The following is a 17809-nucleotide window of genomic DNA, read 5'->3' as shown; positions in this document are numbered from 1 at the left end:
GGAATTCCATCACCTCCACTAGCTTTGTTCATAGTGATGCTTTCTAAGGCCTATGTGACTTCAAATTCCAGGATGTCTGGCTCTAGGTGAGTGATCACACCATCATGGTTATCTGGGTCATGAGGACCTTTTTGTACAGTTCTTCTGTGTATTCTTGCCACCTCTTCTTAATATCTTCTGTCAGGTCCATACCATTTCTGTCATTTATCGAGCCCATCTTTGCATGAAATGTTCCCTTGGTATCTCTAATTTTCTTGAAGAAGTCTCTAGTCTTTCCCATTCTATTATTCTCCTCTATTTCTTTGCATTGATCACTGAGGAAGGCTTTCTTATCTCTCCTTGCTATTCTTTGAAAGTCTGCTTTCAAATGAGTACATCTTTCCTTTTCTCCTTTGCCTTTCGCTTCTCTTCTTTTCACAGCTATTTGTAAGGCCTCTTCAGACAACGATTTTACCTTTTTGGATTTCTTTTTCTTGGGGATGGTCTTGATCACTGCCTCCTGGAGGCATTAGCCCAAGCTCAGTCTGATTCGCTGATGGTTATCAGACATGAGCTGCTGCTATGGATGTGACTGAATACTTAGAGATGCTTCTTGAAAGTGACTGAAACAAGGAGTCAAAAGCCTGAGGCTAGGTGGCAGCTTTAAGTTCATTCATTCTGGTTTTCTATCTGATGGTTCAGTCTCCTCTGCACACCCTCTGAGTCCATCCTTGAACTCACCTTGTAATGAGGAACTCCCGCCTTGCTAGGATATTGTAGCTTGCTCCACAGTTCCCTTTCCTCTCTCAAGCTGCTCCTGCTGTCCATTGGAGTTCAGACAACAAGAATGTCCACATCGCACACACAGAAGATTTCCTGTTTTTACTTTCCAGAAAGAATCAAGAATAATATGCGCAGGATCACTGCTTCTTATGTACCCTCATAAAGAAGTCTTGGTTTATTGTGAGGAGGTAGCTGTGAGAGATTACTTTCTCCAAAGGAGATCAGAATAATTGTACTACAGTTTGGTAGGTATCTTATTTCAAGAGAGAAGCCCCACTTCTATCCGTGGGTATTTATTTTACGTATTTACAGGTTATACTTGGTGTGTTAAATAATTACTTTTGAGCATCTGCTATCTGCAGTGTCATGTACTAAGAGCCAGGGCAGAGACAGAGGCGTTGGTGCCTTATTACAGCATGTCAGTCACAGGTTGATTTGTTACCCACCCAGATTCTTGGACTCTAATGAATAGAAATTGAAGAGGCCAGATTAGAAATTCGGAAAGGGTGTTGTTTCGACTCCTGCTGCATCATGATGGAAGGAAAACAAGTAACAGGTTCGCTTGCTTACTCCCAAGGAGGGGCCAGCTGGTCCCTTAAATGGAGTGAGCGTTGGGGTGGATCCATGGTTCGGGCTGGAGGAGTGGCTTGGATGGTCTGCCCAGCCCCCTGTGATGCTCTGTGCAGGGGATCACGCACAGGACCCTCCTTTTGCTCCAGGCACCTCAGAAGGGACAATTGGGTTTTGGCCTTTTTCTATCTTTTTCATAATCGGTCCCAACTGGCCATGCACACATTTATTTTAAATCCGTTATAGCATCTTTGTATCCTGTTGCTCAAGGAGACGTTTGTCCAGGTGCAAGCACTGCAGTAAAGGGTCCCAGGTGCCAGCTTGTCTCCGATTCACCAACAGTTATTTGTTGAGAATCTGCTTTGTGGCTGCCTTGGGTTCTTGCCCTTACAGAGTTTGCCATCCGCCGAGGGAGGCGGTGTTTGATGTCGATCACACTGTATTGAATCATTGTTGACTCTGCCACCTCTTCACGAGGCTCCGCTCTCCTTGAAGCAAGGTTATGTGCCGTGCATTACTAAATTTCCACCACCTGGCACACTGTAGGCAGAAGGTAAATATTTGTTAAATGAGTCAGTGGCTGGATACATGAAGGGAAAAACACGCACTTTGGCATCTGGTGCTTTAAGCTAGGTCTCGACTCAGCAGTTTGCCAGCTAGGTGGCTGGGGATAAGGACAGGCAGTTTTACAAAATAGGGACCTCTTTTGCAGTGTGGTTGTAAAGATTAAAAGAGGGAATGCACAGAGTGCTGCTTATGCCTGTATGCTAAGTCGCTTCAGTCATGTCCAACTCTTTGCAACCCCATGGACTGTAGCCTGCCGGGCTCCTCTGTCCATGTGATTCTCCAGGCAAGAGTACTGGAGGGGGTTGCCATTTCCTTTTATGTCCATTTTTAATTTGACTTCTCCTGCCGAGTTATTGGGAATGGGGCTTCCATTAAAACAACTCTAAAAAATTGGAGGGAAGGAGAGTACTATTCATTGAGTACTCTTGATGCATCAGGCACTGTGCTCAGCCCTGTATCTGTTTTATCACTGAATTCTCATAACCTCCCGATGAGTAAGTGTTAGTTGCTCAGATGTGTCCGACTCTGCGACCCCATGGATTGTAGCCTGCCAGACTCCTCTGTCCATGGGATTCTCCGGGCAAGAATATTGGATTGGGTTGCCACTCCCTTCTCCATCCCTGTGATAAAGGACCTCTGTTCTCCCCAGTGGGGAAGCTGGAGTCTGGAGCATTGACATAACTTTCCAGAGCCTGGCTGACTCTAAGACCCAAGCAGGTAGACAGTGCCTGCAGAGCTAAAGGGAGCAAGGCAGGTGGGCTTACTTGGGGTAGGGCAGCCACGTTGGGAGAAACTGAAATCAGGTGGAGGTGGAAAAGGAGCAGTTACTTCAAATCAACAGCCCTTTTCAATTAGTAATCATGAGAGGCAGCGAGAGCCCGTGATTTTAGTGGGAGGAGCAAGTAACTCCAGGCTTTTAGGGCTCAGTTTGACTCTCAGCTTCATCCTCTCCTAGCTGTGAGCTTTGCACCAGTTACTTAGCCTCTGAACTGTAGTTCCTTCGCCAGAAATAGAGACGCCAGTACCTACCTCCCTGACAACCACATGTGTCTGTGAGCAATGAACACAGTAGTTGCCACCTTCTAGATAAATGATAATTCCTATGAATATTATTAGGTTTTTCATTCCTTCGGGGGCTTCTCCCCTCCCCCAGCTCTGTTCTGGGGGTCTCTGGGATTCCTTCTGTGTCTGTTCCATTCTCTGCTTCCTGCAGCACAGTCCATTGCTTTCTGTAGGTGGTATAATTGAAAAACCAAAATCTTTGTTTTAATGCATACACACTACTACCTCGCAGTTCTGGCAAATTTACAATCACTGTCCATCATGTCAAGATTTTACCTACGTGGCTGAACACCGTAGCCTTGGTTTTGGTTGAGAGGAGGGAGCATTTCTGTTTGTTATTGTTGTTAAATCTATGTTAAATATAATTATAGGAATTGATCTCATCCAGGTCAGTATAAAATCAGCTGAAACAAATCAGCTCTCTCTGCAGGTATATCTCCCTCTAGAGCTCTGTTCAGAGACTTATGAGTAAATGGAATTTAGGTATCTTGACTTTGATTTTCTCTGAATTATAGAAATATTTCCGGTGAGTCACACAGTAACTGAAGTATCTGATCTTTTGGCTTTGTTTCTCTCTCCTCACCTACCCCGTGTCTTTGGTCTGTAAACAGATGCTGGAAAGCATCTTGTCATTTAAAGGTATCCCACAAGAAATTGTATTTAGTATTATATGTCAGGGGGGTGAGCTGAGATGTTTTAGGGTCAGGGCTAGGGTAGACCCGGATGCTAGGGGGACAGTCCCCGGGCCTGCTGGATGCCGGTGTGAGGCCCAAGCACAGTGGCCAGCATGGACACACGTTCTCCCTTCCCTGCTAGAGCAGACCCGGATGGGGCCGGGTGGTGCTCTCCTATGAAGAAGCTCCAGGGACTCGGGCTGGGCGGAGATGGAGGCCTAGAATTGACCATTCCCCACCCCTGTCTTCCCTTTGGCCAGGGGGGGTTTGCTGTTTTTAAACCATAACTTTATTAATTTTTGAGTAAATGAGACAGCTAGTATTATAAAAGAACTCCTTTTTTTTTTTTTTTGAAAAGTGGTGAAATCCACTCTTCTGGACTCTTAAGAGGAGGAGGTTAGCCCTGTCCTGACCGTTTTGCTATGGTAGAGCAGTGAGCGACTGCATTAGAATCACCTGGCAGGCTTGGTAAATCTGATTGCTGGGCCTCATCCCCAGAACTTCACAGTTGGTGTGTGGGGGTGGGCTGAGAATTTGCATTTTCAGCAAGTTCCCAGAGCCTGAGGCCATGGCTGCCCCAGAGGACATACCCTGGGAAGAATCACTATCATGGAGTAACCCGTGTGTTCCCCATGCTGAGAATGTAAATGATGGCTATTTCGTCGGCTCCACCACTGCTGTGACTATCTCCTATTGATATGCTTCTCTTTGTCTTCCTTCCACAGGCATTTTGACGTTGGACTACATGATTTCTTGGTTAGGTAAGCCAATAATTTTAATTTTAGATATCATTGGCATAGCCTGTCTATTATGGAATCCTGAGATGAAAATAAAGCCCTTGTTAAATATCTTGGTGAATAATGGCAACTGTGTAGTTGTCAGGAAAACACTGCCAGCACTGTTATTTGTGTGTGTGTGTGTGCATGCCTCCCAGAGTCACACAAGAGTAGCCAGCCTCTTTAAACAATCAAAGGGATTTATATCTGAAACGGTAGTTACCTAACTATTGCGCTGCTGCAAAGACAAATAGAAAAGTGAAGAGAGCCAGCCTGCATTCATACATTAAACAACTGTCTTGACCAGTCTTCCCTCCACTGAATTTAAGCTTTTTAAAAACGGAATCTACTGGTTCTTTTGAGCTTCCCAGGTGGCTCAGTGGTAAATAACTCACCCACCAATGCAGGAGATGTGGATTCAGTCCCTGGGTCAGGAAGACCTCGTGGAGGAGGAAATGGCAACTCACTCTAGTTTTCGTGTTTGGAGAATTCTATGGCCAGAGGAGCCTGGCGGGCTACAGTCCATGGGGTTGCCAAGAGTAGGATGTGACCAAACAGCAGCTGGTTCTTCTACAGTCATTAAGACACCAACTTTATTCATAATTCAAAGAGATTACACATAGCAGTTTATATCCTAGTATACTGGTGATTTGTTAGCTGAGTTGACTTATGGGGTGTGTTAATTCCAAATAGTTATTAAACAGAGGCTAAGTGGAAACATACCAGAATATTAACAGAGTTGCTAAGAATATGCATCATATTTTTCCTGCTATAAACTTTGTTATACTTTCTAGATTTTCATTATACTGAGCATGTATTTATTATTCTAATAATGCTGGGAAATGATCATTAAATGTACCTATCAAAAATATATGTGGAAAGCAATAATGGTTGCGGAAGGACTATAAGCTGAAGATTACAAGGAAACCAGGAATCATGTAGAGTGATTTCCTTTCTGCAACTGTTTGGCTCTAAATGCTAATTAATTCTTAGAGTCCACTAATAAACAGTCTTGTAAATCACACGTGATTATTTCTGGGTAGATGTTAACAGTGGTTCAGTTCTCTGTGAGGCACGGCCATCTCCTTGTGGGTAAGATGCTCTCTGAGGAGAAATATACATCTTTGGCATCACCTGGATCCTAAAACAGCAGCATTTCCTCTGTGCTAGATTGCATATGGTGGTGTCCCAAGAGGGGCCATGGCTACCTTGTCCTTTCTCTACGTCCTTATCCAAGGCTGTGCAGTGAAATTGCACAGTGAAATTCCTTGGCCTGGGGAATATGGATTATCCTGGCTTTCTCCAGGCTCTCATACACGGAAGGTTGTGTGTAAACGCTTACCCATGATACATCAAGGGTAAATGTGTTTTAGCAGGAGGGATAAAGGGTCAGTGGTCAGGAAAGGCAGGCATGAGAATTCTGCATCTAAACCCATCATAAAAGCTGCCTGAACGAACTTCAGGGAGTAGACTGGATCTTTTGAGTCAATGCCTTTGGTGCTCCGCGTTACTCCCATACTACTGTTCACACGAGTGCTGTGGTGCCTGCAAGTTTGTACTCGGCAACTTTCTTGAGGGCTGGGAACACATCTTAATCCCCTTTTCATAATTCAGTTATATAGAGAATCGACCCTTCAATTTGTGTAGGGGTGACTGAAGGAGTAAATGCATGAAATGAAGCAGAAAGGACTGGAAGGTGAGGATTGCAAGAAGCTGTTTATTTAACGAATAATTATTAAACCTACCACGTGCCACTTGGTTATTTCTGGGAATACCATGGTGAGAAAGGGAGACATTTGATTTAAAGCTTTCCCTCAGCTCATTGCTTGCCAGCCTTGTGGTTTGAGCAACCCGAAGTGAGGAGGAGGGGTGGTCCGCTTCTGGGACCCCTCCTCTCTGTCCTTTTTCTGGGCGCCAACCATATCTCCCGTGTTAGGGGAGGAGGCAGAGGGAGTGGTTAAGTGACTCTAATGTAATTGGCGTTGGGATCCCCTGACTTTGGCAGAAGGCCCTTTTGTGTGAGTGCTAGTAAGATGCTCAATGAGTCACCTTAATCCGTTGTTCTGAGAACCAAGCAGAACTGGGGCTTCTTTCTGCCCTGCCGTCTTCCTGCAGTTTTCCTTTCCTTTCCTCTGGCCTGGGCAGAACAAACCAACACACCTGTGGTTATCCACTTGGCGAGTAAGAGGTCAGTCTCTCCTTCTGGGAGGCCTGCCCAGTCTCTGGATGAAGTCTCTTCATCACCTCAGCCACCTCCCAGCACGTGTCAGCACTCCCCACTAAGCCAAGAGCCTAAGGATTCTAAATCTCTTCCTGTCTTGCTGTATCTCACGTTCACAGAACCCAGGGTGGCAAGGCTTGAGCTGGGAAGCCGGAAGAAAACTCAAGGGGTGGTAGGAACTGCAGACAAGTTTATTCTCTAATGGTGGTACGGCAGCAAAAGGGCCTTCTCAGATGGGGCTTATACACGTTTACAGAGCAAAAGTGGTCCATGGCCGAGCGGGTACATCGTGAGAGACATGCGTGGTGCTCTAAGTGGTCTCAGCCGTCACGTGACCGTGTATTTACAAAACGTGGAGCGAGAGGCCTTGGGGGTGAGAGAGCCTGACCACCGCCATCTTGGCTCATTTGCTGTTTCCCTGGACTTCCTCTGGCCTCCTCCCAGCTTGGGGATGGGGTGGGACAGGGTGTGGGTGGGGGAGCTGGTTGAGGGAAATAGTCATTTCTCCATCTCCTAGGAATTCCAGGATGGTGTGGGGGGTGTTACCCCTTTATTTCCAGCTGTCTTTAGAAAGTGGATCCTTTCTGCTCCCATGTTGCAGGTGAGGGTGGGGTGCAGATCGCAGACCTGCTGGGGACTTAGAACTTGGGGACTTGGGCCCTTTAGTGAGAACTGTTTCATCAGCATGTCAGTGTGGAAGCTGGGTTGAAGAGATGAAAGCAGGAGGTGGGGGAATGGCAGCCACAACCCTTTTTAAAGGTTAAGCTGTGATGGGGAGGACAGAAAGACCAGGCAGCTGGTGGAGAGGGTGGTTTGCAGGGGGATTTTGTTTTTCCTTTTTAATTGGAAGAACATTTAGCCAGCAGAAGGTCTTAAGTGCCCTTTAGACTTAAGAAAGTGGTTTCAGTTGGGTGGAGAGGAGCAGCACATAATTGCCAGGGCAATGAGGAAGGGAAACCTTGAATGGTGATTTAGTGACCTCAGAGGGCCTTGGCATATCAATGGAGAGATTGATGTATCAATAGAGAGATCCCTAGAGGATTAGAAGAATAAGGGGGATGGGGGTGGTTAATACTCCAGGAATCCTTCTCAGTCTGTGATGACCAAGAGAAGAAAATATATTTCCATTTCTAAAAAGAGGACATGTTGGAGAAATTGGCATAGACTTTTTTTTTTTTAATTAACTGCAATTATTGACTCCAAGTAACTCTTAACATGTACTCTGGGTTGTCAGGCTGTATTGAATGCTTAGGGTTTGGCAGGAAAGAAACTGCAGCATGCCTGAAATTAATCAGCTTCATCTTTTACGTTGATGGAAGCAATGTCAGCTTCTCTGGAATGACATCAATTTCCACAAAGCCAAGAGCCCTATCTGTGATCTCAACCTAGGCAACTGCAGGGAAGGATATGTTTCCTTTTAAGTTGTTGGCGTGTTTCACTGGGCTGTGGGGCAGGAAGGAGCTGTCACAGTTAATGAAATGTGAGCATTTCTGGTGTTGGCGTTTTATGATGACTGTGGGAAAATTCTGTGCACTCAATCCTTCTGCATCTTATAGAAACCAAAGGGAAGACTTCCTGGAAACAGTAGTCACAAATCACCGAAGAATATTCTCAGAAGAGCATTAGCTAGGGTTCTTAATGTGATGCTACCAAAGAAAAAGGGGAAAAGTGGCCAATCTAGGAAAAGAAACACAGAAGAAAGTTGCTCTTTGATTTTAAATAGGTAACAGGATGACTTGTTTAAATTTAGCTTAGTTAAGTTTTGGCAAGAAAGTAGAATTGATTAGTGATGTTTGGTTTGATTCTTGCTGTTTCATTTTACCCATAACTGTAGCCAGCCCCACCCCTTTTATGAAAGATATACTGTATTTGCTTTGTATCTACCCACCTCCCCCCTTCTAAGTACCTCAGATCGGGGAATCATTTTAAGTGACACAAGACGCTCTCATGACTTTTAAAGGAAAATCTCAAAACATCCTTCTTACATATTGTCTGAAAGATGAAATTTGTCAGGGGTTTTGTTTTTTAAACAATTACTCCTATGCTTGTGCATGTAAAAAGGAGAAAAATGTTCACCGTGTTTTCTTCTTGCTTTCTGTATTATTTAGCTATTTAACCCATTTTAATACATATTTCAAATAAGAGTCTAACTTAAATACTGGGACTTCCCCGGTGATCCAGTGGTTATGATTTGATGCTTTCACTGCTGTGGGCCCAGGTTCAGTCCCTGTTTGGGGGACTAAGATCCCACAAGCTGTGAGATACAGGCAAAAAAAAAAAAAAGGCAAAATATGTTTTCTTTACCATCACTTTCCCTTTTTGTTCTAAAGTGCACGTGTGAGCACTTCAGAGCCACTACTTTTGTCCTTAGGAGGATTTTTTTTTCATTGAGTGTATTTTTATTGGAGGATGGTTGCTTTACAATGTTGTGTTAGTTTCTTCTGCTTAGGAGACTGTTTTGATATCCTGTCAGGACCATCAGAAATGCCAAGTGTGGCGGAGATGCCAGGGGTACACGTTAGGCAAATAGAAAAAGGCAGTGGGCCTCAGGCATGGCCCTGAAGCTGCTCGAGAAGCTCTCTGGAGCTGACACAGTCATTGGAAGATAAATTCCTTTACATAAGCAAGCAGATTCTGCTTAGAGATCCTTCAACATAGTGCAGATTCAGTCCTGTACAAGCTCTAATGTTTCTATGAAACAGCTCCGCTGTGCGCTTTTGAAGTGTGATTTTGTTCTGGCAAAATGGGCCAGCCGCTCACTTCTGTAGTGTCCTTTTCCCCTGGAGGTTGATCCTGGGGCCCACTTGTCAGAGGGCAGCACACTTCAGTGATGTGTCAATGAATGGTTCACTGAATTCTGAAATGAGCAAAACTGGTTTGGGTTTTCTCTTGGTGACAACCTCTACCTGACCCAGTCACAAAACCAGCCCCACAGCAGAACAGAAGTGTTGTTTGGGCTGAAAACATTGATGTTTTGAGCTTCATGAATCATAGGGTAGTCTGTAACCTCCTTTATTTTGAGCACCCTGAAGTCCACCGCCACATTTGCTGTAGTTTAACAGTAGCAGTCATAGAGTTGATAAAGAAGTCTGCTCACCATCATTTGAAATTATGTTTTGGGTCATGTGATGCCTGCCTCGCATCTTTAAGAAGCCTAGTAGTCAGATGACTAGTCAGTTCAGTCACTCAGTCGTGTCTGACTCTTTGTGACCCCATGGACTGCAGCACACCAAGCTTCCCTGTCCATCACCAACTCCCAGAGCTTACTCAAACTCATGTCCATCTCGTCGGTGACGCCATCCACCCATCTCATCCTCTGTCGTCCTCTTCTCCTCCCACCTTCAATCTTTCCCAGCATCAGGATCTTTCCCAATGAGTCAGTTCTTTGCATCAGGTGGCCATAGTATTGGAGTTTCAGCTTCAGCATCAGTCCTTCCAATGGATACACAGGACTGATTTCCTTTAGGATGGACTGGTTTGATCTCCTTGCAGTCCAAGGGACTCTCAAGAGTCTGGTTGAATCTGATCCCTTGCCATCTCTCACATCACATTTTCCTTTCTGCTTCTGGAGAAGGGATATTCACCTTTGTCTGTACTTTGGGCTTCTTACCTCACAGAGTTGTAGTGGGGTATATAATATATGCCACACAGTCAGCTCATGCCTGGAAACAGTGAGGACTTAGTAGGGCTTAGTTTTTTCCTTCCCCCACCCCCACTTCACCTCTGGAATCAGGGTAACAGGTTTGAGTCCTGGCCCCCCTCCCACCTTGGGGTCACTCACTAACCCTTTCTGAGTTTTTGACAACTTCTCTGACGCTGTCTCTCCCTACTCAGAAGTAGTCAGTGATTCTCTTTTCCCGGGTCAAAACCAGACTAATCCACCCTGTCCGGGGCCCACAGCAGTAGGTCTTCAGGTTCGTTTGTTCCCTGGCCGCCTCCAGGAGATCTTCCAAGCCTAGGGATTGAACCCAGGTCTCTCGCAATGCAGGTGGATTCTTTTACCGTCTGAGCCACTGGGGAAGCCCTTTTCCATCTCATCTCACCTTTAATCTTTCGTGTCACTGCCAAATGGGTCCTCGTGCTATTTTCCATCTTTCTTCCCACTCCTGGCTGCTTTTCCTGGCTCTTGTGTTCCCCGTGTGTGAAGTGCCCACCTGGCCCCCATATTCAAGTCCGCTCCTTTCAACTCCGTCTCAAATGCTGCTTCCTCCGTTCTTAGCACGTGTCTCCATCTTGGACCTATTGTCTTTTTTTTTTTTAACATGTTACACATCAATTATCTCAGCTTTTAAATAATGCAGGGATTGCCAGTTCATTGCTTTACTCTTTTTTAAATGGGAACAAAGTTCATTTGCTTGGTGATAGGGCTGAAACCAGTGTCCCTTGTCTGTAACCCAGGGATGCAGAGCGTAGGGAAGGGGCTGAGCATTTGACACCATGAATTAAAAGAAAAAAAAAGTTTGAATGAATACATCTTATTTTTCAAAAATGGAACAGAACTTAGTTACTATCTCCTTTTCATTTAATCCATTTATTTATGCAACCAATTAAGTGGTCTAAGCACTATTTCAGAAACTGGGATGAAAGCAGTGATGGGCTAGACAAGGTCTCTGCCCTCCCTTGCCTGCATTGCAGTGGGTGAAGCCAGAGAGTAAATGAGCACGGCATTGCCTGTGATGCGATGGAAGGGCAAGGCGGGGAACCCCCTTCGATGGTGTGGGCAGGAAGGGCCTCTTGGAGGTAGTAGGTGACACCGGTGAGAGGTGGGTGAGCTGAAGGAGGCAGTGGGGGAGATCTGAGGCCAGGCTGCTCCAGGCATCAGGGCCCTGAGACCAGAAGGAGCCCACTGAGAAATGGAAGGAGGGGGAAGCTCGTGGGGCAGGAGGGTGTGGAGCAAGGAGCCAGGAGTCCAAGATGAGTCTGGAGGAAGAGGTGACAGCCAGGCTGTGAAGAAGAATGGGTTCTGTTTTCGATGCAGTTGGTGCTACAGGAGGGTTCTAAGTAGGGGAGTAACAGGATGGATCTGTGACAGGCTGAGCTAGGAATTTAGTGACATTAGCCGTTACCATGCTGTTCCCCTGCAAGCTGGAGCTTGGTGACCCAAGAAAAGTCTCTTTGACAGCCAGCTTCTGTGAAAGCCACACTGTGCTGAGTAACAATAGCCCCAGACGATCCTTTAATTTCTTTGTGCTTTTGTTTGCTTGGTGTGTTGTAAAGGCATGATGATACACATGGCCGAGAAACTGGAGGCAGTGGGATGGTGGTGGAACCCGGCAGTATGCCTTTGGAGAGAGTGGGCTGGCTCTGGAAAGCCCACTGGGATGGGGTTTGCAGCTTTCTCATGGGCACGCATAGCCATCTTGTCACTTGAGCACCCTCCCTGTGGGGTCTCTGAAGGCCCGGGTCTTAGCCCTCAGCTCCTGTCTCAGGGCTGCTGCTCTTGGATGTCAGCCACCCGCATGACAGGAGACCTCCGTCTAGAGCACCGATCCCCGCTCTGGGCAGCCGGAAGGAGAACACCATCTGGTTTGCACATGAAAGCTGCTGCACAATGAGTCGGGATATTCTTCCCTCATATTCTCTGTTGGTATATTCTCAGTTTTTGTTGAGAACGCAGCCGCTTCCTGGCTTCCCCCATCACGACTCCTGTCAAAGACAGCGTTTCTCTTTCCCCAGACTCGAACACCTGGAAGGATCTGTGGTCCTTTCCTTTGGAGAATTTTGGGGTAGAAGAGCCTTGATGACTGTGCCCTGCATTACAATACTTTTCAGTTCTTAGACGATTTCTCAGATCCACTCTCGCTTCCTTCCTACCCCTACCACTTCTGAGGAAAAACTTTGCAGAATTATTCATCTTCATGGCTGTGCTATATCGAGTTGTAATTTAGAAAATCTAGATTAAAAAAGAAACTCTTTATCCTCCAAGAGTTGAAATGCATAATTCACTTCCCACCATACATAGCCTTTATCAATATAGATTTTCCAGTGAATACATGTATCCTTTAAAGAAGTTGAAAAGAGCCCCTGGTGAATTAATTGAAAAAATCTGCAACATCGCCACATAATTTTAAGTGCACAAAGCTCTGGGTCAAGGATGCTGCTGAGCAGGATGGACTGTAAGATCTATGGTCCACACCAGTGAAGGCAGAGTATTTATTCAACAGGACATTTGGTAAGCGGTGGTGGTGGTGTTTTTTGTTGCTGGTTTTTTTTTTTTTTTTTAACTCTTTTCCTGATTCCTGGGGATTGTTCTGACTTGTCAGATTTCTGCACTGGATAGAAGCCAGAAACTTGCTTTCCTTTCCAATAAAAGTATCAGATTCCTTCTCCCCTCTATTTATTTTAATTTTACTTATTTTTTAATTGGTGGAAAATTGCTTTACAATTTTATGTTGGTTTCTACCATACAACATTGGAAATCAGTCATAATTATATATATATATATATATATATACACACACACACACACGCACACACACACCTTCCCTCCAGAGTCTCCCTCGCCTCCCCCATCCCACCCCTCTAAGTCATCACAGAGTGCCAGGCTGGGTTCCCTGTGTTATTTAGCAACTTTCCACTACCTATTTCACACATGGTAGTGTATATACGGTCAGTGCTACTTTCTCAATTCGTCCCACCCTCACCTTCCTCTGCTGTGTCCACAGGTCGGTTCTCCACTAGGTTCTTCAGTATCATTCTTCTAGATTCCATATGTATTTGTTCATATGTGATACTTGTTTTTCTTGTTCTGCTTAGCTTCTGCTGGGAATGACACATAAAGGGAGGGGCATGTGGAATGCGTTCTGGTGAGCTAGGCGGCAGTGCTGTCCAGCAGGTGTCTGGGAGGAGCCGCTCGCCTGAGCCCAGTGGCAGGCACAGCAGAGTCCCCATCAGAGCGGTGGTGGTGGGATTTGTCAACAGTGCCTGACTGCCCAGCCCCAAGCCTGGCTTCCAGACCCTCTCTCAGAGGTTGTGCAAGCTGCTGATCCTTCCTTACAAAGTTCCTTTCCTGTTAAAACTAACTAGAGTGGGTTCTGTTATTTGTGGTGAAATATCTGCTGTAGTTACTTAGCAAGTGATGTTTGGGATGTCTCGCTCAGCAGGGGGAGTCCGTGATCTTCACTTGGCTTTGCCCGCCAGCTTCTTCGATTCCACGCACCAGAATTGAGCAAAATTGCAGCTATTTTTGCATAACAGAAGCAGCCTGTGGAATGGAGAGGGCAGTGGGTCAGATACTGAAGGCTGTGGCTCTCGTCTGCTTTACCATTCTCTGGCTGCAGTGATTCTGTGCAAGTCACATCTCCCCTTGGGGCCTTAGTTTTCTTATTTGTAAAATGAGAAAATAATATACCAAATGAACTCTAAGGTCCCTTCCAATATCAGCAGCCTCTGAGCAGCTTTGGTGTTTTTATTATTACAGAGCTGCTTCTGTTGTCCTGACCTGCACTATTTAATACAGTAGCTACTAGCCACTTGTGGCTATTTAAGTGTAAATGGTTTAAAACCCAACAAAATTACAAATCTAGTTCCTTAGCTGCACTGGCCACATTTTAAGTGCTCCATAGCCACATGTAGCTACTGGCTGTCATCTTGGACAAGGCAGATAATAGAACATTTCCATCATCGTAGACATTTTCTTGATGAAACACTGGTCTACATGATAATGACATTTGTCTACTTCCGTTGTAGAGATGCTGGCCATTCTGTTGTATTTCTTCCCGTTTGCTTGAACAATCAACATCCATCTTACTAGCCATTCACGATTCTTTCCATGGGTGTGCACGCGTGCTCAGTTGTGTCTGACTCTTTGCCACCCTGTGGGTTGCAAGCCACCAGCCCTCTGTCCCTGGGAATCTCCAGGCAAGAATACTGGGGTGGGTTGCCATTGCCTTCATTCAGATTGCCCCAGATAGAATTCCTTATCTACTCTTCCCCTATCCCAACCCCACACTTTGTCCCATCCCTATTCTCCCCGTCGTCTTAAAGAGTGGCTCCTCACCCATGTTAACTAAGACAGAAACCTTGGGGTTGGGTTGGAAAGGCTCTTCATCATACCCCCATATCCCCCATTTTGGTCCCTAAATTCCATCAGTTCCTCCTGTTAAATATTAACTGACCATGCCTTGTTGTTCCCATTCATATTGTATGCACTGTGATTGAGCCTCTCCTCGTCTACTTCCCTTCTACTGTGAACCTCATCTTTGCTTTCTTCCTCATTCCAGCCTGTCCCCTCAGCCCACCCCCAAAAGAACTGAATCAAAGTACAGTTTACAGAAAACCCAGAAAAAGGCAGTTTTAATCAGCCATTCTCCTCCCTCCACAGCCATATGTTCAGCTGCCTTTTCCAGACTTAACCATTAGCCTCATGAGCAGCTGTGTTAAACTTCTTTCTGTTCCCTGAACGAGACTCGCTCATTCATTGTCTTCTTGGTATGTGTGTTTGCTTCCTTCTGCCTGTATAGAACTTCTCAGCACCCAGTCTGGAGGTCACCTCTTTTGCAAAGTCCTTGATGACTCCCTGGAGAAGTTAGGTGCTCCCCATGGGGGTGCTCTGCATCTCAAAGGTCATGGTCGGTGGCTTGGGGCTCAGACTGGCATCAGGCTGCCTGAGTTCGAATGCCGGTTGTGTCACTATTGACTCTGACAAATTTGACATCTCTGTGCTTGACTTTCTTCATTGATGTAATGACTGTTCATAATGCCTAATTCATGGGCCTCTATGAGGATTAAGTGACCTAATATGTTTAAAGTGCTTAAAATGGCACTCAGCCTAGAGTAAGCATTTAATAATTGTTCATTGTTGTCCCCATCACTGGACTTCCCTTGACTCCTTCATGTACCGGGATGATAGCAGACTGAATGGTGAGTGATCACACCATTGTAGTTATTTGGGTCATGAAGATCTTTTTGTACAGTTCTTCTGTGTATTCTTGCCACTCTTGTTAATCTCTTCTACTTCTGTTAGGTCCATACCATTTCTGTCTTTATTGTGCCCATCGTTGCATGAAATATCCCCTTTATCTCTAATTTTCTTGAAGAGATCTCTAGTCTTTCCCATTCTATTGTTTTCCTCTATTTCTTTACATTGACTACTGAGGAAGGTTTTCTTATCTCTCCTTGCTATTCTCTGGAATTCTGCATTCAGACACGTATATCTTTCCTTTGCCTTTCACTTCTCTTCTTTTCTCAGTTATTTGTAAGGCCTTCTCGGATGACCATTTTGCCTTTTTGCGTTTCTTTTTCTTGAGGATGATCACTGCCTCCTGTACAATGTTATGAACCTCTGTCCATAGTTCTTGAAGCACTCTATTAAACGTAATTCCTTGAATTTTTTTTTGTCACTTCCACTGTATAATGATAAGGAATTTGATTTAGGTCATACCTGAATGGTCCAGTGGTTTTCCATATTTTATTCAATTTAAGTCTGAATTTTGAAATAAGTAGTTCATGATGTGAGCCATGGTCAGCTCCTGGTTTTGTTTTTGCTGACTCTCTAGAGCTTCTCCGTCTTCGGCTGCAAACAATATAATCAATGTGACTTCAGTATTGACCATCTTTTGACTTCCTACTTTTGCATTCCAGTCCCTTGTGATGAAAAGGACATCTCTTTTGGGTGTTAGTTCTGGAAGGTCTTGTAGGTTATCATAGAACCCTTCAACTTCAGCTTCTTTGGCATTAGTGCTTGGGGCAAAGACTTGGATTATTGTGATGCTGAATGATTTGCCTTGGAAACGAACAGAGATCATTCTGTCATTTTTGAGATTGCACCCAAGTTCTGCATTTTAGACTCTCTGGTTGACTACAAGGGCTATTCCATTTCTTGTAAGGGATTCTTGCCCAAAGTAGAAGATACAATGGTCATCTGAATTAAATTCACTCATTCCTGTCTATTTTAATTCACTGATTCCTAAAATGTAGATGTTCACTCTTGCCATCTCCTGTTTGACCACTTCCAATTTATCTTGATTTATGGACCTAACATTCCGGGTTCCTATGAAATAATGCTCTTTACAGCCTCAGACTTTAGTTTCACCACAAGACAGTCACAATTGGGCATTGTTTCTGCTTTGTCTCAGCTTCTTCATTCTTTTTATTTTTTTCTTTTTATTTATTTTTTAATTGAAGGATAATTGCTTTACAGAATTATGTTGTTTTCTCTCAAACCTCAACCAGATTCAGCCATAGGTATCCACGTATCCCCTCCCTTTTGAACTTCCTCCCATCTCCCTCCCCATCTCACCCCTCTAGGTTGATACAGAGCCCCTGTTTGAGTGTTTTAGCCACACTGCAATTTCCCGTTGGCTATCTATTTTGCATATGGTAATATAAGTGTCCATGTTACTCTCTCCATACATCTCCCCCTCTCCTCCCCTCCCCCCATGTCCATAAGTCTATTCTCTATGTCTGTTTCTCCATTGCTGCCCTGTAAGTAAATTCTTCAGTACCATTTTTCTAGATTCTGTGTATATGCATTAGAATACGATATTTATCTTTCTCTTTCTGACTTACTTCACTCTGTATAATAGGTTCTAGGTTCATCCACCCATTAGAACTGACTCAAAGGCACTCCTTTTTATGGCTGAGTAATATTCCATTGTGTATATGTACCACAACTTCTTTATCCATTCATCTGTCGATGGGCATCTAGGTTGTTTCCGTGTTCTATTGTAAATAGTGCTGCAGTGAACAATGGGATACTTGTGTCTTTTTAAATTTTGGCTTCCTCGGTATATGCCTAAGAGTGGGATTGCTGGGTCATATGGTGGTTTTATTCCTAGTTTTTTAAGGAATCTCCATAGCGTCTTCCATAGTGACTGTATCAATTTACATTCCCACCGACAGTGCAAGAGTGTTCCCTTTTCTGCACACCCTCTCCATCATTTATTGTTTGTAGACTTTTTGATGATGGCCATTCTGACCGGTGTGAGGTGATCTCTTGTCATAGTATTGATTTGCATTTCTCTCATAATGAGCAATATTGAGCATCTTTTCATATGTTTGTTAGCCATCTGTATGTCTTCTTTGGAGAAATGTCTGTTTAGGTCTCTTTCCCACTTTTTGATTGGGTTGTTTGTTTTTCTGGTATTGAGTTGTATGAGCTGCTTATATATTTTGGAAATTAATCCTTTGTCAGTTGTCTCATTTGCTATTATTTTCTCCCACTCTGAGGGCTATCT

General features: G+C 44.6%; 1 protein-coding gene across 7 annotated transcripts in view; it reads left to right on the top strand.

Moving 5' to 3' along the window:
* HHAT (hedgehog acyltransferase) overlaps positions 1–17809 on the top strand; it is a 354446-nt gene that overhangs the window by 171692 nt on the left and 164945 nt on the right. For all 7 annotated transcript variants that reach the window (XM_027565683.1, XM_027565682.1, XM_027565686.1 and 4 more), the window contains one exon: positions 4361–4396. In XM_027565683.1, coding sequence (XP_027421484.1) covers positions 4361–4396 — 36 coding nt within the window. The remainder of the gene's footprint in view (positions 1–4360; positions 4397–17809) is intronic.

This window comes from Bos indicus x Bos taurus, chromosome 16, assembly GCF_003369695.1.
Source record: "Bos indicus x Bos taurus breed Angus x Brahman F1 hybrid chromosome 16, Bos_hybrid_MaternalHap_v2.0, whole genome shotgun sequence".
Taxonomy (NCBI): domain Eukaryota; kingdom Metazoa; phylum Chordata; class Mammalia; order Artiodactyla; family Bovidae; genus Bos; species Bos indicus x Bos taurus.
Note: the sequence above shows the minus strand (reverse complement) of the source record. Positions and strands in the feature narration are given on the sequence as shown.